Source organism: Cervus elaphus, chromosome 33, assembly GCF_910594005.1.
Source record: "Cervus elaphus chromosome 33, mCerEla1.1, whole genome shotgun sequence".
In the NCBI taxonomy this organism is placed as follows: Eukaryota; Metazoa; Chordata; class Mammalia; order Artiodactyla; family Cervidae; genus Cervus; species Cervus elaphus.
The window spans coordinates 33,357,331-33,381,609 of record NC_057847.1 but is presented as its reverse complement, the minus strand read 5'-3'; the positions used below and the strand labels follow the sequence as shown (position 1 = coordinate 33,381,609).

Sequence of the window (24,279 nt, the reverse complement as noted above, 5' to 3'; positions counted from 1 at the left end):
CAATATTATTATTTGCATGACTGAATTACAAGTTGTCAGTACTAATCTCACTTAGCCCGTAGAGCTGGAAAAATTTCAAGTTCACATAAGTGGAAAGGTGATATCAAGGCACTCAGGTATTTATTTTCACTTAGTAGGTTAGCCTAGGCTATACCTATAGCATAGATGATAAAACCATTCCCTTGAGAATGAACTTTTGCCCTCCTGCAGAATTTCCCTTCTCTAGAACTCATCATTGTAATAGAGATAAATATAACAACACATTTGAATACAGAGTATAACAATACATTTGAATACAAAGTTCCAAAGAATAGCAAGGAGAGATAAGAAAGCCTTTCTTCAGTGATCAATGCAAAGAAATAGAGGGAAACAACAGAATAGGAAAGACTAGAGATTTCTTCAAGAAAATTAGAGATACCAAGGGAACTTTTCATGCAAAGATGGACACAATAAAGGACAGAAATGGTATGGACCTAACAGAAAAAGAAGATATTAAGAAGAGGTGGCAAGAATACACAAGAACTATACAAAAAAGATCTTCACGACCCAGAGAGTCACGATGGTGTGATCACTCACCTAGAGCCAGACATCCTGGAATGTGAAGTCAGGTGGGCCTTAGGAAGCATGACTAAGAACAAAGCGAGTGGAGGTGATAGAATTCCAGTTGAGCTATTTCAAATCCTAAAAGATGATTCTGTGAAAGTGCTGTACTCAATATACCAGCAAATTTGGAAAATTCAGCAGTGGCCACGGGATTGGAAAAGGTCAGTTTTCATTCCAATCCCAAAGAAAGGAAATGCCAAAGAATGCTCAAACTACCGCAAAATTGCATTCATCTCACACACTAGTAAAGTAATCCTCAAAATTCTCTAAGCCAGGCTTCCACAGTATGTGAACTGTGAACTTCCAGATGTTTAAGCTGGATTTAGAAAAGACAGAGGAACTAGAGATCAAATTGCCAACATCTGCTGGATCATCAAAAAAGCAAGAGAGTTCCAGAAAAACATCTACTTCTGCTTTATTGCCTATGGCAAAGCCTTGACTGTGTGGATCACAACAAACTGGAAAATTCTTAAAGAGATGGGAATACCAGACCACCTGACCTGCCTCCTCAGCAATCTGTATGCAGGTCAAGAAGCAACATCAGAACTGGACATGGAACAACAGACTGGTTCCAAATTGGGAAAGGAGTACATCAAGGCTGTATATTGTCACCCTGCTTATTTAACTTACATGCAGAGTACATCATGAGAAATGCTGGACTGGATGAAGCACAAGCTTGAATCAAGATTACCGGGAGAAATATCAATAACCTCAGATATGCAGATGATACCACCGTTATGGCAGAAAGTGAAGAACTAAAGAGCGCCTTGATGAAAGTGAAAGAGGAAAGTGAAAAAGTTGGCTTAAGCTCAACATTAAGAAAACTAACATCATGGCATCAGGTCCCATCACTTCATGGCAAATAGATTGGGGAACAGTAGAAACAGTGGCTGACTTTACTTTTTGGGCTCCAAAATCACTGCAGATGGTGAAATTAAATTTCATCACTGCAGCCATGAAATTAAAAGATGCTTGCTCCTTGGAAGAAAAGTTATGACCAACCTAGACAGCATATTAAAAAGCAAAGACATTACTTTGCCAACAAAGGTCCATCGAGTCAAAGCTATGGCTTTTCCAGTAGTCATGTATGGATGTAAGAGTTGGACTATAAAGAAATTTGAGCACCAAAGAATTGATGCTTTTGAACTGTGGTGCTGGAGAAGACTCTTGAGAGTCCCTTGGACTGCAAGGAGATCCAACCAAACCATCCTAAAGGAAATCAGTCCTGAATATTCATTGGAAGGACTGATGTTGAAGCTGAAACTCTTTTAATACTTTGGCCACCTGATGTGAAGACTGACTCATTTGAAAAGACCCAGATGCTGGGAAAGATTGAAGGCAGGAGGAGAAGGGGACGACAGAGGATGAGATGGTTGGATGGCATCACCGACTCAATGGACATGAGTTTGAGTAAACTCCGGGAGTTGGTGATGGACAGGGACGCCTGGCGTGCTGCAGTCCATGGGGTCGCAAAGTGTTGAACACGACTGAGCGACTGAACTGATAACACATCAGCATGTAACAATGCCTTCTCTGAAAACAAAGGTGCCTGATGGAAAAATCATACCAAATTATATACCTAATTTTTAATAACTGTAAATAATGAAGTCAATCTTCAGAAAATAAACAACTAATAAAAACATGTATTTCTACACCACCAAGGAAAGGTGCTGGTGGAGCACATGGTAAAGAGTCTGCCTGCGATGTGGAAGACCCAGGTTCAATCCCTGGGTCAGGAAGATTCCCCTGGAAGAGGGGATGGCAACCCACTCCAGTATTCTTGATTAGAGAGTCCCCACGGACAGAGGAGCCTGGCGGGCTACAGTCCATGGGGTTGCAAAGAGTTGGACATGACTATGCGACTAAATACCTCAAGGAAATGTAACACGTGACGTTGAAAAAGAAAATCTACTAACCTCAGAGGCTGCTATTTCAGTGAAGGTAGTCAATGCCTGCTCCACATTAGATTTCTGTTTGGTGGCCATTAGGCAATAGTTTTCCATTATGCGAAGCTGTACATGACCCTGAATGGTCTGAGGTTTTAGTTCCTTAAGGAGCTTTTCTGCTGTTCTCACTGCTAACTGCGCAGACTCTTGCTTCTCAGTTGAATTACTGTATGCAATTAAAAGTAAATCTGTTAGTATCTATTACTCATGAAACAAAATTCATTGAGATTAGAATGAGCTTGAGGGTACACTGGTTTCTACTTTTCTCACCAATTTAAAACTAATCCTATTGAAAAATGTCACTTATTCTTTTCTAATATAAATTAAAGCACAGTTAGTTTTAAAAAACAAAACTAACATAGCTTCAATCAAACATCATTAGACATTTATTCACTTTAAATTGAAAACAAAAAGTGAATACTATCCACCTGTGGTAAGTGTATTCATTTAATACAAAACTGAATTTAGGATAAGTAGAATCATCCAATTATCAAATAGCATATTTGCTCAGAAAAAGAAAATAAAAAGACTATAAACTATTGTAAATCAACTGTACTTCAATTTAAAAAAATTAATTTTTAAAAAGGAGGGAGCAGAAAGTAACTATGTTAAAGTTCTTACTATGTGCCAAGCACTGTATTACTTCATTCAATCAATGTTGAATCCATTTTATACATGAGAAAACCAAGGCTCCAACAGAGAAAGTATTAATAATTTTCCAAAGGTCACATATCTCTATTAAACCTAGGATTTCAATCTAAGTTTGCCAGACATATAAAGTGTACTTAATTTTCCTCACCCTGTTGCCTATTAGACTTTTAAGAAAAGAAATTCTCTATTTGTCAAAAGGTTGTAAATTTTAAGTGCAATAACAATTTGTGCAACAGCAATTTTCTTATATACTGACCCACCTGGGACCCACCTTATACACCTGAATATAATGTATTAGTAAATCAATTAACAAAAGGAAATTGAATTCTCAAAGGCTAATAATCACTGAAGCCACTGATCTTCTCAGGCTTTTACCTTCTCTAAACATTTTACACTGTTGGTAACCTTCTTTTCTCCCAATCCTCTTTGTTTTTTGTAAGATTACAGTTTTCCTTCTCTTTCCACCAAAGTGACTGTCCTTTGCTTACCTCTCTTCCTCCTTCAATCTCCTTGAGTGTTAGCACACCCCAAATTTAGTTCTTAGACATCCGTTACTGCATTCTACTTGAAAACAGGTCATTGATGGGGTCCCGACTACCCACTCAGCACTGGTCCCCCAAATTTGTATCTCCAGCTGTGACTTCCCTTTTGAGTTCTATATTCTGAGTTTGGTGTGTTCAACCCATGGCTGAAGATTTCCATGTGGACAGCGTTTAGTTGCATAACAACAGTAGGATACTTTAACCTTTCTAAAACAAACAAAAAATAAAAATGCCTCTCCCTTACTGTAAATCCTTCCACGGGCCTCTATAATCCAAGCCTTCAAAGTTGTCACTGACACATCTCAACAACTGGGTCCACTTTCTCCCACTCCTCTATGCAGCTTCCCCCGACTGCTATGATTTCTATGAATTCCTCCAACACTTAACATCAATTTAACCCATTTCTGTTTTGTTGGAGATTGAATGGTTTCAGATACAGTCTTGCCTACCAGGTCAATTGCATGTTCCTGGGGGCAGAAACTGTCTCTTCTATTCCCTTCCATCCTTATACGCTCCCCTCGCTGCCTTCCCCGATTCTGAGGAAAGGACAAGACCAAACACACAGACAGAAATATAACCACTGACCAGCGGTGCGCCACAAGGCGAGCAGCAGGTGCGCTGCGGCCAGGCAGGACTCAACCTAAACCTTGCCTCCACCATGTTCTAACTCCATCACATTAGACAGCTTAACTTTGAGCTTTTTCACAATGTTGTAATGGGGAATAAATATTAATAAGATAGTGCGTTAATAAAGTATAGAAAACAGGGTTTGGCACATAGCTATCATGTTAGGAAGTTACTGTTATGTGGACAATTTTTTCCAATGTAATCAAACTCTACAATTCATCCCATTTTTTATAGAGTAATTGGGGGAATGTCTTTAATAACATCTGTTCTGATTTAGGAAACCTTCTATAAGCATTTCATACTTGTTTCAGGAAAGAGTTATTTCAGCTGATTTATTCATTAAACTTTCATTAGTGCTATCCTGGAATTTAGTTCTCCTTTACAAAATACCCTTGCTTATTTTGCCCCTAACAAGTGTTTTTTTTTTTTTTTTAAGTGTATCTTGTAACTACTACTCACCCCAGATCTGCATCAAGATTTTCAAATACTTCACCTCCAATAGTTTCATTATCTGGATTCAAACAGATTTCAATCATATTATAAAGGGCATTTTGGCCCCAGTCACTGTCTTTCCGAGCTTTATTAAAATGTCGAAGGGCATCATTTGGTTCTCCAGTATACCTTGTTAGATGTTAAAAAAAAAATTACTTATTTCAATCACTACAAACTTTAAATCATTTATAATTTATTTAGTAAATAAAACTATCACTTTAAAATGCAGAAATTTGTAATTCAATGAAAAAAAAAAACATTATATAGAGTTTATTTGCCAATAAATTTACCAAAGATATAACCCTTTACAGTACTGAAATCCTGGCTCCAGTTTTGCTCTGGAGTTACGTTTCTCAGCCATTAAGAAAAATCGTGGAACATCTTCAAGTTTTCCACATCTTCTTAAGAAATCAATTAAACGAGATAACGTCATATAATTATCTAGAAACAAAGAACATTTCAGTTATGGACAATATTTTACAGCTTTTGTTTTGATGGTTGAAATCTTATTTTATTAAAGTATAGTTTGCTTCAAATGAAGTGCAATTTAAATATAAACAAAAGGAGTGCCTTAGGGGTTGTAAGTCCCTAAAGAGACTGTATGGACACTGGATGAATTCTCAAACAATAAAGGTGGGGTTGGCCTGGTCACAGTGAGAGAATGTTCATTATAGGCAAATCTATAAAATGCATACTCGTTGTGACTTACTTTTCAGTCATTCCTGGGACCAAAACCTTCTAAAAAGAAATAACCTCTGCACAATCTAAACTCTTAGAAGTACAATTCAGGAGGATCAATTTGATTGCACAGGACAAGTCTGTCTCTGGGATCTGCTTTCTGACTTCTGCTTCCGAGGTGGTGCCAGTCGTAAAGAACCTGCCTGCCAATGCAGGAGAAGTAAGAGATGTGGGTTCGATCCCTGGGTCAGGAAGATCCCCTGGAGAAGGGCATGGCAACCCACTTCAGTATTCTTGCCTGGAGAATCCCATGGACAGTGGAGTCTGGTAGGTTATAGTCCATAGGGTTGCACAGAGTTGGACACGAACAAAGCGACTTAACAGGCAGGCAGCTAGGAAGCAGGTGAGAACATCTTGATGATAACGTTTAGGGTGGGCAATCAGGAATTTTACTCAGACGTGCCTTAATGTGTATATGTACCTGAAACACTAGATACCCACTTGCCATATTATAACCTTAACATATTAATCCCAGTATTTTAATCCTATTTCATCTACTTCTAAGGAAAAAGAGTTAGTTATTTAGTCTTGGGTATAATTTTCTGGCAGGCTCTGCCAGAAATTAAATCTATTCAGTCCTTTCTAATCATTAAAATACTAAATTTGGGGAATAATTTTAATACCTATTTTTTAAGATTATAAAAATAATGCATGGACACTTCAGAAAATTTGGAAAACTATAGAAAAGTATAAAGGAGAAAAATAATCCCTCATATTCCCGCCAACTAGAGATTACCACATTTTGGTACATTTCCTATGTTTATGAGTGGAAATCAATTTATAAATATTTAAATACAAACAAATATGTTGCTTACATATATAAAAGTTAGAGTCACATTTGGGATTCTGATTTTGACTCAACATTGTATAGTAAACATTTCCCAATTGTCATAAAATGGTCTTCAAAAACATTTTAGTCACTGCACTCCTGTCTATCACACTGATAGCTCACACTTTATTTCTGTATAGTTATGATTTTTAGGTATTGGATCTTATAAGTATTTGTTAGCACAGGACGCACGGTAGAGGATTTATAAAATTCCTTATTTATATAAGCTATTCTGATCACTTTGATGGGGCTTCCCTGATAGCTCAGTTGGTAAAGAATCCACCTGCAATGCAAGAGACCCTGGTTTGATTCCTGGGTCAGGGAGATCTACTGAAGAAGGGATAGGCTACCCACTCCAGTATTCTTGGGCTTCTTTTGTGGCCCAGCTGATAAAGAATCTGCCTGCAATGTGGGAGACGTGGGTTCCATCCCTGGGTTGGGAAGATCCCCTGGAGAAGAGAAAGGCTACTCACTCCAGTATTCTAGCCTAGAGAATTCCATGGACTATACCCATGGGGTCACTGAATTCCTAGAATTAAAGCGCACACATACAAATAAAAACTTTTAAAAGCAATTTATCCTGATTCTATTTTCTAAGGAAAGAGAACATGCCATATAATCCACCTCTTCCACTTCTGGGTATATACCCCCAAGAACTGAAAGCACGGACCTAGTGAAATATTTGTACACTAGTGTTCACAGCAGCCAAAAGGTGGAAACAACCCACATGTCCATCAGTGGGTGCACGGATAAACAAAACATGGTGTATATATATGTGCTGCTGCTGCTGCTGCTGCTAAGTCGCTTCAGTCGTGTCCGACTCTGTGCGACCCCACGGACGGCAGCCCACCACGCTCCCCCGTCCCTGGGATTCTCCAGGCAAGAACACTGGAGTGGATTGCCATTGCCTTCTTCAGTATATATATGTAAAGGCGTATTATTTCAACTTAAAAGGGAAGGAAATTCTGATGCGCCACACACAACATAGATAACCCTTGAAAACACTGAATTAAGTGAAATAAGCCAACAAAAAAAGAACAAGTACTGTATGATTCCATTTATAAAAGGTATCTAGAGGAATCAAATTCATAGAGGCAAAAAGTAGATGGTGATTGTCAGGGCCTGCAGGAAATGGGGAGTTAGGGTATAGAATTGCAGTTTGAAATGATGAAAAAGTTCTCACGATGGATCATGGTGATGGTTACACAAAAATGTCAATGTACTTAATGCCACTGAACCACACGCTGAAGAATGGCTAACATGGCAAATTTTATATATGTTTTAACAAATACAAAAAAATCATTAAAAAACAGGAACCTCTGTGGGCTTTGCATCTACTCTTTTACATGATGTCAAAACAATCCAGGTTACAATATAACCATTTGTCTTTTTAAAAGTTTTATTGACATATAGTTGATTTACAATGGTATGTGAATTTCTGCTGTACAGAAAGTGATTCAATTATACAAATATACACTTTTATTAATATTCTTTTCCATTATGGTTAATCACAGGATACTGAATATACAAGTTTGTGCTATGCAGTAGACCCTTGTTGTTTATCCATTCCATATGTAATAGCTCACATCTGTTAACCCCAACCTCCCACTACATCCTTCCCTGAACTCTCTTCCCCATGGCAACCACAGCTTTCCTCTACGTCCATGAGTCTGTTCTGTAGACAGGTTCATTTGTCATATTTTAGATTTCACATGTAAGTGATATCATATGCTATTTGTCTTCCTCTTTCTGACTCACTTCACCTATTATGATAATCCCTAATCCATGTTGCTGCAAAAGGCATTGTTTCATTCTGTTTTTCATGGCTGAGTAATATTCCATTGTATATACGTACTACGACTTTATCCATTCCTGTTGATGGATATTTAGGTTTCCATGTCTTGGCTATTGTGAATAGCGCTACTGTGAACATAAGGGTGCACGTTTTTTTTAGATTAGAGTTTTGTCTGGATATCTACACAGGAGTGGGACTGCTGAATCAAATGGTATTTCTATTTTTAGTTTTCTTAGGAACTTCCATTACTGTTTTCCATAGTGGCTGCACCAACTTACATTACCACCAACAACAGTATGGGAGGGTCCCTTTTTCTCCATATCTTCTCTAGCATTTGTTACTTGTAGAGTTTTTAATAATAGCAATTCTGACCGGTGTATGGTGGCATTTCATTGCAGTTTGATTTGCAGTTCTCTAATTAGCTATGTTGAGTATCTTTTCCTGTGCCTATTGTTCCTTTATATTTCTTTGGAGAAATGTCAAATTAGATCTTCTGCGCATTTTAAATTGTGTTATTTTTTGTAGCTGTTGAGTTGTATGAGCTGTTTGTATAGTTTGGAAGCTAAGCCCTTGTCAGCTGCATCATTTGTAAATGTCTTCTCCCATTCTTTGAATCTTTTCATTTCGTTTATGGTTTCCTTTGCTGTGCGGAAGCTTTCATCTTTAAAGAACTAGCACTGGGTTTTATTGATATTTTCTATTGCTTTAAATCTCTATTTTATTTATTTCCTATTTGATCTTTATTATTTCCTTCCTTCTGCTGACTTTAGGTTTTATTAGTTCTTTATCTAATTCTTTTAAGTGGCAAATTAGGTTGTTCAAGATTTTTCTTGTTACTTTGAGGAAGGCCTGCATTGCTATAAACTTCCCTCTAAGAATTGCTTTTGTGGCATCCCATAGATTTTTGTATGGCTGTGTTTTCACTGTCATTTGCCTCAAGGTATTTTTTAATTTCCTCTTTGTTTTATTGTTTATTCATTAGTTCTTTTAGTAGTATGTTCTTTAGTTGCCATGGAATAATTTTTTCTCATTTCTTACTGTTGCTGATTTCTAGTTTCATGCCACTGTGGTCAGAAAAGATGCTTAGGATTGTTTCTGTACTTCTAAAATTCGCCGAGGCCCATTTGTACCCTAGTATGTGGTCAATCCTAGAGAATGTTTCAGGTGCATGTAAAGAATGTGTACTCTTGTGTTTTTTTGGGGGGGATGGGGGCTTAATGACCTGAACATATCAATTAAGTCTTAACTGTACTATTGTCACTTGGGATCTCTCTTGCCTTATTCATTTCCTGTCTAGAAGATCTGTCCATTGATTTAAACGAGGTGTAAAAGTCTCCTATTATTGTATTCTTGTTGATTTCTCCTTTTATGTCTGTTAGTATTGTTTTAGACATTTGGGTGCTCCTATATTAAGTGCATATATATTGCTGTTGCCGTTGTTCAGTTACTGAGTTGTGTGTGACTCTCTTGTTACCCCATGGACTGCAGCATGCCAGTCTCTTCTGTCCTCCATGATCTCCCAGTTTGCTCAAACTCATGTCCATTGAGTCGGTGATGCTATCTAACCGTCTCATCCTCTGCCACCCCCTCTCCTTTTGCCTTCAATCTTTCCCAGCATCAGGGTCTTTTCCAATGAGTGGACTCTTCACATCAAGTGGCCAAAGGATTGGAGCTTCAGGATCTGTCCTTCCAATGAATATTCAGGGTTGACTTCCTTTACAATTGACTGGTTTGATCTCCTTGTGGTCCAAGAGACTCTCAAGAGTCTTCTCCAGCACCACAGTTCAAAAGGATCAATTCTTTGGTGCTCAGCCTTCTTTATGGTCCACCCTTCACATTCGTACATGTCTACTGACAAAACGATAGCTTTGACTATATGGCCCTTTGTCGGCAAAGTGATGTCTCTTCCTTTTAATACACTGTCTGGGTTTGTCATGGCTTTTCTTCCAAGGAGGAAGTGTCTTTTAATTTCATGGCTGCAGTCCCTATCTGCAGTGATTTTGGAATCCAAGAAAAGAAAATCTGTCACTGCTTCCATCTTTTCCATTTCTATTTGTCATGAAGTGATGGGACTGGATGCCATGATCATAGTTTTTTGAATGCTGAGTTTTAAGCCATGTTATTTTTTCACTCTCTTCTTTCACTCTCATCAAGAAGCTCTTTAGTTCCTCTTCACTTTCTGCCATTAGGGTAGCACCATGTGCATATCTGAGGTTGTTGATATTCTCCCAGCATTCTTGACTCCAGCTTGTGATTCATCTAGCCCACCATTTCACAATATGTACTGTGCATAGAAGTTAAATAAGAAGAGTGACAACGTACAGCCTCGACATACTACTTTCCACCAATTTTGAACCAGTTTGTTGTTCCATGTCCAGTTCTGTTGCTTCTTGATCCACATACAGGTTTCTCAGGAGGCAGGCAAAGTGGTCTGGTATTCCCCTCTTTTTGAGAATTTTCCACAGTTTGTTGTGATTCACACAGTCAAAGGCTTCAGCATAGTCAGTGAGTCAGATGTTTTTTTGGAAATCTTGCTTTCTCCATGATCCAATGAATGTTGGCAATTTGATCTCTGGTTCCTCTGCCTTTTCTAAATCCATTTTGTACATCTGGAAGTTCTCGGTTCACATCCTGCTAAAGCCTAGTTTGAAGGATTTTGAGCAAAATCTTGCTAGTATGTGAAATGAGTGCAATTGTATGGTAGTTAGAACATTCTTTGACATTACCCTTCTGTGGGAGTGAAATGAAAACTGACATTTTCCAGTTCTGTGACCACCACTGAATTTTCCAAATTTGCTGACCCATTGAGTGCAGCACTTTAACAGCATCATCTTTGGGGATTTGAAACAGCTTAGCTGGAATTCCATCGTCTCCACTAGCTCTGGTCATAGTAATGCTTCCTAAGGCCCACTTGGCTTCACACTCTAGGATATCTGGCTCTATGTGTGAGTGACCACACCATTATGGTTATTTGGTTCATTAAGACCCTTCCTTGTAAATTCTGGGTATTCTTGCCATCTCTTCTTAATCTCTTCTATTTCTGTCAGGTCCTTACTGCTTCTGTCCTTTTTCATTCTCATCTTTGCATGAAATATTCCCTTGATATCTCCAATTTTTTTTGAAGAGATCTCTAGTCTTTCCCATTCTATTGTTTTCCACTATTTCTTTGCAATGTTCACTTAAGAAGGCCTTCTTATCTCTCCCTGCTATTCTCTGGAACTCTGAATTCAGTTGGATATATCTTTCTCTTTCTTCCTTGCCTTTTGCTTCTCTTCTTTCCTCAGCAATTTGTGAAGCCTCCTCAGACAACCATTTTGCCTTGTTGCATTTCTTTTTCTTTGGGATGGTTTTGGTCACTGCCTCCTCGTCAATGTTATGAACCTCTGTCCATAGTTCTTCAGGTATTCTGTCTACCAGATCTACTCCCTTGAATCTATTTGTAACTTCCACTGTGCAATCATAAAGAATTTGATTTAGGTCATACCTGAATGGTCTAATGGCTTTCCCTACTTTCTTCTATTTGAACCTAAATTTCACAATAAGCAGCTGATGATCTGAGCCACAGTCAACTCCAGGTCTTATTTTTGCTGACTGTATAGAACTTCTCCATCTTTGGCTACAAAGAACATAATCAATCTGATTTCAGTATTGACCATGTGGTGATGTCCATGCATCTTTTGGTTTGTTGGAAAACAGCATTTGCTATGGCCAGTGTGTTCTCTTGACAAAACTGTTAGCCTTTGCCCTGCTCCATTTTGTACTCCAAGGCCAAACTTGCCAGTTGTCCAGCTATTTCTTGACTTTCTACTTTTGCATTCCAATCCCCTATGCATATATGTAGACAAGTGTAAAATCTTGTATTGATTCTTTTGTCATTATATACTGTCCTTCTCTAACTTTCTTTATGGCATAGGAACTCTGTTCAATATTCTCTAATAACCTAAATGGGAAAAGAATTTGAAAAAAAAAAGAGTAAATATATGTATAACAGAATCAGTGAATTTCTCCTTTTAAAGTCTGTTTTGTCTGATATGAGCAATGCTACCCCCGATTTCCTCTCATTTCCAGGAAATATGTTTTCCATCCCTTCACTTTCAATCTTCGTGTGTCCTTTGACCTAAAGTGGGTCTCTTGCAGGCAGCATATTGTAGACTTTTGGGTTTTTTTTCCTTCTTCCTTAATCCAATTTGCTACTCTCTCTCTTTTGATTGGAGCATTTAGTCCATTGACATTTAAGGTAATTATTGACAGATAACTAACTACTGCCATTTTAACCTAACTTTCCCATTGATTTTACATTTCTGCTTTATCCCTTTTTCTGTTTCTTTTGTGGCTTGATGATTTTCTCTTGTATTATACTTATGTTCTCTTCTTTCTGGTTTTTGTGAATCTACTGTTATGTTTTTGATTTGTGGTTATCCTGTTTTTCAAGTATGTTAACCACATCCTATATCTACTTGCCTTAGACTGGTAATCATATAGGCTCAAACACATTTGAAGATATGAAAAAAAAAAATCTACTTTTTCTTACTCTCCTCAGACTCATTTTATAATTTTGATGTCCTCTTTTACATCTTTTATGGTTCATTGTGGTTATCATTACTTTCACTGAAAATTTTTTTTTTTTTTTTTAAGCCATGTTCTGGCTGATTAGGATGATTTGCTTTCTAATTGTGATTTTCTCTTTCCTATATATTTTTTCTTCTTTCCTATTCAGAGAAGAACTTTTGATATTTCCTCTAGGATTTCGTAATGCTGTTTCTTTTAGTTTCTGCTTATCTAAGAAATTCTTTTTTGTACATGAAAAGAGCTATTCTTTTTTTAAAAATGTTTATTTTATACTGGAGTATAGTTAGGTATACAGTGAAGTGACTCAGTTATACATACACATGTATTCATTCCTTTTCAAATTCTTTTCCTGACTGGGCTATTAGAGAATATTGAGCAGAGTTCCCTGTACTACACTGTCAGTCCTTCTCAGTTATCTATTTTAAGTATAGTAGTGTGTATATATCAATCCTAAACACCCAACTTATCCCTTCTCCTTGACTTTTCCCCTTTAGTAACCATACATTTGATTTCTGTGAGTCTGTTCCTGTTTCGTAAGCAAGTTCATTTGTATTTTTTAGATTCAGCACATAAGTGATATATGATATTTGTCTTTGTCTGGCTTACTTCACATAGTATGAAAGTCTCCAGATCTATCCATGTTACTGCAAATTGCATTATTTCATTCTTTTTAATGGCTGAGTAATATTCCATTGTACATATGTATTACATCTTCTTTATCCATTCATCTATCAATCAAGATTTAGGTTGTTTCCATGTTTTCCCTATTGTAAACAGTGTTACAATGAACACTGGGTGCATGTATCCTTTCAAACCAGGACTTTGACTGGATATATGCCCAGGAGTGAGATTATTGGATCATATATATGGAGCTCTATTAAGAAACCTCCATACTGTTCTCCATAGTGGCTCTACCAATGCACACTACCATCAACAGGGTGGTAGGGTTTCCTTTCGTCCACATTCTCTCCAGACTTTACTGTTTGTAGACTTTTTGATGATGGCCATTCTGAGTGGTGTGAGGTAATATCTTACTGTAACTTTGATTTGCATTTCTCTAATAATTAGCAGTATCGAGCATCTTTTCATGTGTCTCTTGGTCATCTGTATGTCTTTTTTGTAGAAATGTCAATCTAGGTCTTCTGCCTATATTTTGATTGGGTGATTTATTTTTTTGATATTGTGCTACATGAGGTGTATAGACCTTGGAGATTAATCTCATCAGTCTCATCATTTGCAAATATTTTCTCCCATTCTGTGGGTTGTCTTTTTGTTATGGTTTCCTTCGCTGTGCAAAAAGCTTTAGAGTTTACGTAGAGTTTACCCATTTTTATTTGTTTTTATTTCCATGACTCTAGGAGATGGATCCAAAAAGATACTGCTGCAATTTATGTCAAAAATTTATGTTTTTCTCTAAGAGTTCTATAGTATCAGGTGGTCTTACATTTAGGTCTTTAATACATTTTAAGTTTATTTTTCAGCCAGTCTATATATGCTGGTTGGAGCACTTAATAAATTCATGTTTAAGGTAATTATCAATATGTACTTTCTTGGTGCCATTTTGTTAATTGCTTTGAATTTGTTTTTGCAGGTATTTTTCCTTCCCTCCCCTTTTTTCTCTTGTGATCTGATGACTAACTTCAGTTTTTGGATTTCTTTTTCTGTATCTATTAGAGATTTTCAATTTGCAGTTACCATGAGGTTCTGATATAGCAATCTATATATAAACAAGATTGCTTTTAAGTTGCTGGTTTTTTTATTTCAAGTGCATTTTCAATATCCTGCATTTGTACTCTCCTCACAACTGCTGGTTTTGGTATCATATTGGTGTGTGAATGATTTCCTACCTCTGTACTTCTTGTAGGACCTGGGTGTCTGTTTCTTTCTTTAGGTTTTGGGAAGTTTTTAGCCATAATTTCTTCATATGTGGTTTTGAGTTCTTTTTCTCTTTCTTCCCCTTCTGGAATCCCTATTATGCATAGATTGGCATGGTAAATTATCCAAAGGTCTCAAATATTGCTTTCATTTTTTTTTTTCATTGACCTTCTGTCCTGATTGGGTGTTTTTCATTATTCTATCTTCCAGGTTACTTATTCATTCTTCTGCATTATTCATTCCATTATTCATTGCCTTTAGTTCATTTTCTGTCTTGGTAAATGAGTTTTCTAATTTTCCTTGGTTCTTTTTTTTTTTTTTTTTTTTTTACATTTTCTAGTTCCTTTCTACAGTACTCTGCATTTCTGTTGACAGCCTTTCTTAATTTCTTTAGTATTTTCATTATCTTCTTTTTGAGACTGGTATCTATTAACTGAAGAGGTCTGTTTCATTGCCTGATTTTTCAGGGGAGTTCTTTCAGTCTTTTAACTGGGAGTGGTTCCTCTGCTTCATTTTACTTCTGTTTCCCTTACTCTGAGTTTAGGAGAAACAGTTATGCACTGTGGTCTTGGGAGCCTATTTATATGTGGGAGCATCCCGATGGAGCTCATGTGGGATTAATATTTTTGGTGTGAGGGTTGTTTATTGTATGGATGCTTGCTGCCTCTTTCCTTAGTGTGGGCTAGTCATTATCCCCTTGAAGAGGATATCCAGATGCAGTTGCTGGTGCCCAGTCCTGGGGTTCTCAGCAGTGGCGGTGGCTCACACACGCCCCTAGAACATGCAACGGGAACAGAGGCAGCTCGTGACTGCCCAGGGAGTCCGGGAGGACGGAGTCATTGGCTGGAGACCTGCCTGAAGCATGGAGCAGGGCAGTGCTGGCAGCTCCCGACCACCTCTGAAGCCCCGGGGGCAGTGCTGGCAGCTCCCGACCACCTCTGAAGCCCCGGGGGCAGTGCTGGCTTACATCTGCTCCTGGAGCTCGTGCAGGCTGTGTCTGGACATCTGAGCGCTCACAAAGGAAAAAAGGCTGTAATGGCGAGTTCCATCCCTCCCCTTGCACACCACCCACACAGTGATGCCCAGCCTCTAAAGCAGACCAGGCGTCTTCTGCCTACATCCTCAGGTGCAGTTGCAGACTCTAGCATCTTGAGGTTTCTGCATAGCCCACCCCACTTTACTCCCTGGATCTGATCTCTGAAGCCTGAGCTTCTCTACCAAGCCCCACCCACGCTGGTGGACATGTGTTTCCGGGTGGTGAGTGCAGAGTGGTGACTGGCTGTGCAGGTCTCTCTCCGTTCCAGCTGGGGCAAAACCAGTTGCTGCATTCTTCAAGGCTCCAAAGCGCCCCCTCTGTTTCAGCTGATCTCCCCGTCAGGGGACTTCCCAGGGTGCAAGAACCTTTCCTCTTTCACAGCTCCCTCCCAGGAGTGCAGGTTCCATCCCTAATTCCTTTCTCACTTTTTTGCTTTTCTTTTTTCTTTTGTTCTACCAGGTTATGTGGAGATTTTCTTGTCCTTTCAGAGGTCTGAGGTCTTCTGCCAACATTCAGTAGATATTCTATGACAGTCATTCCACATGTAGATATATTTTTGATGTATTTGTGGGAGGAGGTAAACTTCATGTCCTAATACTCTGCCATCTTGACCACACCCCCCACCCACATTTGCCTTTCTTAACCCATAATGTTTGTTTTCAAAATTTTATTGCCTCTGCCTTTGGCATCATTAAAAAGAGGATATGATATGAATATGGTTTTGTAAAGAAGATTCAGATATTTGTATTGTCCTTAGACTATGAAACTCAGCTTCCCTAGTGGCTTAGATGGGAAAGCATCTGCCTGCAATACGGCAGACCCAGGTTTGATTGCTGGGTCAGGAAAATCCCCTGGAGAAGGAAATGGCTACCCACTCCAGTACTCTTGCTTGGAAAATACCATGGATGGAGGAGTCTGGTAGGCTACAGTCCATGGGGTCACAAAGAGTTGGACAAGACTGAGCAACTTCACTTTCTATTTTTCTTTGACTATGCAAATTCAAGGAAATTACTCAAATTCTCTGAGTCTGGGATCACTCACTTTCTTAAAATAGGATTGTAAGATTGACCTTGAGAGTGCCATGGAAATCAAGTAAAATAAAAGCATTAAAGAGCTTAAAATTACAAACATCAACAGTAATATATATAATGCCAAATATTGTAATAAAAACTAGGACTACCCTATAAAAAAGCCATAGAATCTAAAAGCTATATTGAATTAGACAAGAAGTAAATTTAGGATGAAATTTGTGGCCCCCAATTTTTGGTATGACTTTGCTAATGTGTGTAATGTATGATATTGTTGATATAATCTAAAGTCAACCTTAGGAGGCCAGTTTCTTGAATAAGTATCACCTTAAAATATTACTGAAATGCATTTATTATTAGTTGAAGTTATAATTACCACTGAAAGGTTAGATTGCATTAACCTGTCTTTTGGTTAACCACGAAATTTGACAGAGGATAAATCTGTACACTTAAGAAATCTGTCAAAAGGTGAAATGTATTATATTCTGAAACATGATTATTCATGTTCATGATTATTGATGAATAGTGAGGACTTACTACAAAAACAAAAAAAACCACACAGTGTGATGTAACGAGGAATGAAGTGTGATGGCATTTCAGTGCACAGAATTCCTAACATTGCCTGGGGGAGGAAGAAAAGGTTTCACATTGCACAGACCTTTGAGCAGCCTGAAGGGCAGGCGGGGGATCTTATTATTCAAAGGGCAGACAGCATGTGCAAAGACAGGATCGGTAATCGAATGGAGAGGGCAGTGTACTGAATTAGAAGAAGTGGGATACGAAATACAGATGGAAGGATACCCCTGGCATATATTACTATCAAAATAATGCTCTAGTTTAGTCTTTTAGACTTTTTTAAAAATAGTTTTAGAATGAATATGATAGTCCTGTAATGGCCTGGAAGAGCAAGAGCCCAGAGACTGGAAGATTAGCTGGGAAACTGCACTAGCCCATGTGAGAGGTATGTGCTAAGTCGCTTCAGTTGTGTCCAACCCTTTCAGACCCCATGGACTGTAGCCTGCCAGGCGCCTCTGTCCATGGGATTTCCCAGGCAAGAATATTGGAGAGGGTTGCCATTTCCTACTCCAGGGGATCTTCCCAACCCAGGGACTGAACTTGTCTCCAGCTTGGCAAGTGGATTGTTTACCACTAGCGCCAGGTTAATAAAGCCCTTAATTAGAGCAGGGGGCTAGGAGAAGATAGGACATGATAGTTCACTGTTAAGCAGAGAGAACTAATGGGACTTGCTAACCAATTAGTGTGAGGGAGGGGGAAAACTCAGGATGATCTGGAGATTTTGAGAGAGAAAAGGTTTGTAATCTGTTAAGAGTGCAATAATTAGATCTGTAAAGAGAATTTTCTACTAGCTAGGTTAGGTCAAATTAGTACATTTCTGAAGTAAGCTCAAACACAATATTAAAGTATAAGATGTTCTACTGAGAATGATCTGTAACACACATGAAGTACTGTGCAGGTTTTAGAATAATTCTGAAAAGACTGACTAGTAGATAAGTTTATAAAGTCCTATTAGGAATAAAGCATAGAATACAAGATTAAAAGCATAAAATATCACATAGACAATAAAAGTTTACTTAAAATTTTGTATTTTTAAACAACTTGGTATTTTGCAGTCATTCATTGATCCATTTAACCAGTAAACATTTACTTTGCAGCATCTATGTACCTGGAAATATATCCGACGCTGGTAGCTGTATATTGCTCACATGCTGGATGTGGTGTACGAGGAAAAGATGAGACAAAGGTAACTAGAAGGCTGGGGACCAGAGCAAATGCCTAATGGCTAATGCCCTTTACTGAAAGAAAAACAGAAGGAGCAGGTCTGGAGGGAAGGAAAAGACCCGGTGTTCTACTTTGGACAGGTTAAGCTAAAGAGCCTCCCAGGCACCCGCATGGGTGTGCAAACAGGCAGTGGTGTAGATGAGTTAAGACCGTACTCCGGACAGGAAGGACACCAGGTCTGGATGAAGTCATAAGAGTGTGGTGAAGGTATTAAAGATGGGGCAAAAGTTTGAGATCAGATGTCTAAAACATTCTGAAAATTAAACGTCATAAAGAGTAGATAGATCTAACAAAGGAGAGTGAAATAGAACAGTCAGCTGGGAGAAGAAAAACCAGGTAAGCCCAGCATCCCAGAAGTGAAGAAAGGCTCTGATGAAGGATGGGGATAAGCTGTGCTAAATACACTGTCAGACCTGGGGAAGCAGAGAACTAGAACTAGAGCTGGATCCGGAAACATGGAGTTCCCTGACAGCCTCCCTGGAGTTCAGCAGACAGTGAAGACAGCACAGACAGAAATCCCTGAGGAAAACGGAGCGATGGAGCAGGAGGCGGGAGGGGAGAGTGAATGGAGAGGTGGGAGGTGGTTTCTATGTATGTACTGATGCCTTCAAGGCGGGGAGATGGCACAGCCTAGTTATGTGCCAACTGCAAAGAAAATGACAGTGCAGGAGACACAGACGCCAGAAGGCAAACCCTTCAGGAAGCAAGGGGAGCATCCAGTGCCCACCCAGAGCCGTGCTGCAGGGGGAATGGCAGACCTGGGGTGGGGAAAGGGCTGGGGGCAGGCTGACTTGGGGACGGAAGCGAGAGGAAGAAGTGTAAAACGGAGATGGAGTGAGTGAATTCCTCAGAGAGAGACAGCAGGATTGCCTGGTAGCATCTGAGGGTACATTTGGGGTTGGTGGTCTTAAAATGAGACCAGTGACTTTAATGACCAGTCATTGTCCTTATAATCATCTGAGCTGCTCAAGGGCAGGTGTGGAATAAGCAGTGTTGGATTTGACCAACGGTGTGGTTTTTTCAAGAAGTGTAACAGCCAAAAAGAGAAAGGGAGTGTACTGCATTTGAAGATAAAGCCAGCGGATATTTACCTGGTTTTCGTTCTAAAAGCTGTTGTAAATGAAACACGGCTTGTTCATAGTCCTGTTTTCTGAACATGAGATCTGCCATCATCTATAAAGGTAAAAGTTGGTTCTAAACATACAGCCATGTATTTCACAAAGCATATTATTCCTATCAAGGTTGACTGCTATGAAAACACATAGGAGAAACATGAGGGCAAAGTTTTATAAAACGGAGCCATTTAAAATTCAAGTACACCTTAAGCAGATTAGCACTGAGATCCATCAAGGATGTGAAACAGATCTCTCTGTTCACAAAAACTATTTTTACCAGAAAATATGTTATAAGCAGTTATTTTTTAAAACAGAAATTTGAAGGAAACTGCACTCTATGTGTTATCATAGAGAAGACACCTCGCTGGACTTTGAAAAAATAACAAGAAAATCTTTTAAAAACCCAAAACAATATTTCAAAGGAATTTAAAACGAGCAAGACTTACTGAGATTTTCTTATTATGTATTTAAAAAGGGAGAGTTCTTGTATTTTTCAGTTATAGTGACTCATTTGTCAAATTACTAAATGAACCTCACAAACTGTCATCTATGAAGCTGTTTGAAAAACTAACAAAGCCTCAACCCTCCTAAAATTGAGAAAGACAAGCAAAACTATTTAAAACACAGTGTCTTAAAATGTTATATGAAGAATTTTCTCTGTAATTCAGAAAGTCTGACTGAAACTGTTAAAAACTCCAGCATGTTTAAGTAAATACTGTAGTCTTTAGGAAATTATAACTTGATCACATGAACCATTCCTGACCAGGCATCCTTTCAGTCATACAGAAAAACTAAAAATGTACTAATAATCTTAAAAATATTATTTTTTCCAAAAGCCAAAAAGAGCCTGGCCTCCCATCTACTACTAGTTTTATCAGGTAAAATTTGAAACTGCCACATGGAATAAATACAAGACACGACTGCCTTGCTGGCACTGAAGTGTCCTGGACTAACCATGGTGGCGGCCTCATTGTCCTGGTCGTTCTGGAGAAGCAGGGCACAGTGCCGCAGGCAGGCGTCGGGGTCATCTTGTACCAGGTACAATCGGGCCAGCTCCAGCATTATCTATAGAGAAAGGCAAGGTTAATCAGAAACAGTCTAGAGCAGAAAGTTAGGAAAGTGTCTAGGGCACAGATGTCACTTGACCAAAAGTTAGTGCAATAAAAATGCCAACCACGACAGGCAGGTGAAGCTATAGGGTTGCTCATCTCTAGTTTCTCTTATACTGGAAAAATTATGGAAAAACAGGCTGTAACTCACTTGAAAAGTAGAGAGAGACAAAGCATTGTGAAAAGAACAGGTCCAAAATTAGCAGCTAAGATTCTAGTCCAAGCATCTCCACGATGGGGCCACGTCCCTTTACCTCTCTAAACCTGTTTCCTCATTTGTAAAATATCAATTAAAGGCTTAAAGCAGATACGCTCCAGATTTACAACTATGATTTCAGTCACTTCAGTCGTCACTGAACAAGGCACCTGTTTGGTTGTGACTTAGAAAACACTATTTTTGCCTTATGTCTGAAAGAGTTATATTAATTCAAAATGTTCAATCTTAAACTTCAAAATTCTAGAACATGGCTGTCTTGTGTTTTACATCACTTACATATTTAGACACTTACTGGACTATTTTTTAAAAATGTTAATCATCTACCAAGATCTGAGAGTAGAAAATCCTAGAGATGCTAGCTGAAAACTATCAACACTAGCAGACGGTTCCTGTAGGGAGCTGACTACCGCCATTCCCCTCTGCCTTCCGGCAGGGAAGTCAAGAGAGAGGTTTGAAGGAAGATACATGCACGTGAAACTACAGGAAACATGTAAAAGAATGAAATTAGAACATTCTCTAACACCACACACAAAAATAAACTCAATATGGGTCAAAGACCTGAATGTAAGACCGGACCTATAAAGTGCTCTGAGGAAAACACAGAACACTCTTTGATATAAACTTGCAGCAGCATCTTTTTGGATCCACCTCCTAGAGTCATGAAAAAAAAAAAAAAATTAACAAATGGGACCTAATTAAACTGAGAAGTTCTGCACAGCAAAGGAAACCATAATAAACAAGATAACCCATAGAATGAGAGAAAATATTTGCAAGCAATGTGACAAGGAATGAATCTCCAAAATTAACAGCTCACGCAGCTCAATATTAAAAAAGCAAAAAAAAAACAACCAAAAGATAGGCAGAAAATCTAAAAAGACATTTCTCCAAAGAAGACATACAGATGGCCAAAAATCAGGTGAAAAGATGCTCAATGTCACTACTTATCAGAGAAATGCAAATCAAAATTACAGTGAGGTGTCACCTCACACTGGGTCAAGAATGACCATCATCAAAAAGTCTGTACCAGGTCTCCCACATTGCAGGCAGATTCTTTACCAGCTGAGCCACACGTTGAGGTTTGACAGAAAACAACAAAATTCTGTAAAAACAATTAACCTTCAAAAAAAAAAAAAAGTCTACATCAAATGCTGTAGAGGGTGTAGAGAAAGGGAACCCTCCTACACTCTTGGTGGGAATGTAAATTGGTACCGCTGCTATGGAGAACAGTATTAAGGTTTCTTAAACAACTAAAAATAGAACTATCATACGATCCAGCAATGTCATTCCTGGGCATATATCTGGAGAAACCATAACTGGAAAAGATACATATATCCCTACGTTCACAGCAGCACCATTCACCACAGCCAAGTCATGGAAGCAACCTAAATGTCCATCAACAGAGGAATAAAGATGTTGTACATATTAAAATGGAATATTACTCACAAAAAAGCTGAAATAACGCCACTTGCAGCAACATGGATGGACCTAGAGATTATCATACTAAGTGAACTCAGAATAGCTAAAATCATGATATCATTCATATGTGGAATCTAATTTTTTAAAAATGATACAAATGAACTTACTTACAAAATAGAAACAGATTTATAGATATCAAAAATAAACTTATGGCTACCAAAGGGGATAAGTCAGGCGCTTGGGATTAACATACACACACTACTGGGTACAAGATAGGGTTTCCCCTGTAGCTCAACTGATAAAGTATCCACCTGCAATGTGGGAGTCCAGGGTTTGATCCCTGGGTTGGGAAGATCCCCTGGGGAAGGGAAAGTATTTCCCTGGAGTGGGAAAGTATCCCACTCCAGTATTCTGGCCTGGAGAATTCCATGGACTGTATCGTCCACGGGGTTGCAGAGTCGGACATGACTGAGTGACTTTCACGAACGAACACTATATAGCACAGGATCTCTACTCAACATTCTGTGATAACCTATGTGAGAAAAGAATCTGAAAAAAATAAATATAACTGAATCACTTCACTGTATACTTGAAACTAACATTATAAATCAGTGATACAGGCCAATAAAATCAAAATAAAATTTTCAAAAAATACTGGCCATGTATATATTTTCTACACTAACATTATCTTTACACTTATTCTAACATTGTGCCAATTGAGGTTAAGAGATTCAATCTAGCCACTTTTGTAACATCCAGCACTAAACAGCGACTGATATACAATAGGTATTCAGTTAACTGAACTGAATCCTCTGGATTCAGGTATTTGAGATTGAGAAATTGTTTTACAGTAATTCTTAAAACATAGATGAACATAAAGAAAAGCTTACAGATTTACTTTTTATCACTTGTTCCATAATAATTTTTAGACTCTAACATTATTAATTTCAGCCATCATGTATTTTTGGTACATTTCTTTTCAAATCTTTATAAATAAGCTGTTAAGAAGTTTACATTTGGGGAATGAGATGACATCTGGAATGAAAATTTTATAAAGGTACTGACCTTATTATCTGTCTCACAATGAACAAGAGCTTCTCTATAAAACTTAATTGCTTTTTCATAGTTTCGCTGAGCAACAGAATGTTTTGCAATCTCTGCACAAATTTCAGCTGCTAAATGTTTCTGTGCAGGAACTGCATCTGGCTGTTCCATCTGAGCACGTTTTAGCACCCGAGCTTGTAATTCTCGAGCCTAGTAAAATGTAAGGATAAAAAGCAATTAAAAAAAGAAGTGGAAAAGAAACGAAACAATTCTCAATAATTCACATGTAGCATAATTTTACAGGTTTATTTAAGCGTTATTGGTCTTCAATCTAACAAAGCCTGATCCAAAGATAATGTCTTAATTGAGGCCTTCAAAAGGTACTTCTTTGCAAATGAACCATGCACTTATCTTTGAAACTTAAAATACTATAAAAGTACAGAGTCTTTTATATGCACTCTCTGAGGAGGAAATGCAACCATGGAACAAATATTTAGAAAAGATGTCTAGATACTATCATTAAAAATTGTAAGTGTTTATTACATTAATAGAATAGTACCTAAAAGATATTGAATCAAATATTGGCTGGTTTCAGGGAGTAAGTACATCCACATACTGTCAATGGCATATAGATCAGTCTAGTCTTTCTGAGGGGAGCACCCTCGTAAAACATGCTAACTCTCCAAAATCATTGAGGCTATTGAACTTAGCTGTTCCATTCTTGGGAAGGTATTAAGGACATCACTTAGAAGGAAAAATTTTAAAATGATGAGTCTGAAATCTAGAGATTTTTAAACCCATTAATAAAAATCTACCATCAAAGAAGCCTCAAAGTCTCAAAGATGCT

At 38.2% G+C, this 24,279-nt stretch overlaps 1 protein-coding gene across 2 annotated transcripts in view; it reads right to left on the bottom strand.

Annotated features, from left to right (window-relative positions):
- TTC21B (tetratricopeptide repeat domain 21B) overlaps positions 1–24,279 on the bottom strand; it is an 87,432-nt gene that overhangs the window by 21,023 nt on the left and 42,130 nt on the right. For both annotated transcript variants that reach the window (XM_043894344.1, XM_043894345.1), the window contains exons 20-25: positions 23,454–23,642; positions 20,601–20,711; positions 19,623–19,704; positions 5,152–5,302; positions 4,829–4,990; positions 2,520–2,715 (exon numbers count right to left, since the gene is read on the bottom strand). In XM_043894344.1, the coding sequence (XP_043750279.1) occupies positions 2,520–2,715; positions 4,829–4,990; positions 5,152–5,302; positions 19,623–19,704; positions 20,601–20,711; positions 23,454–23,642 (891 nt within the window). The remainder of the gene's footprint in view (positions 1–2,519; positions 2,716–4,828; positions 4,991–5,151; positions 5,303–19,622; positions 19,705–20,600; positions 20,712–23,453; positions 23,643–24,279) is intronic.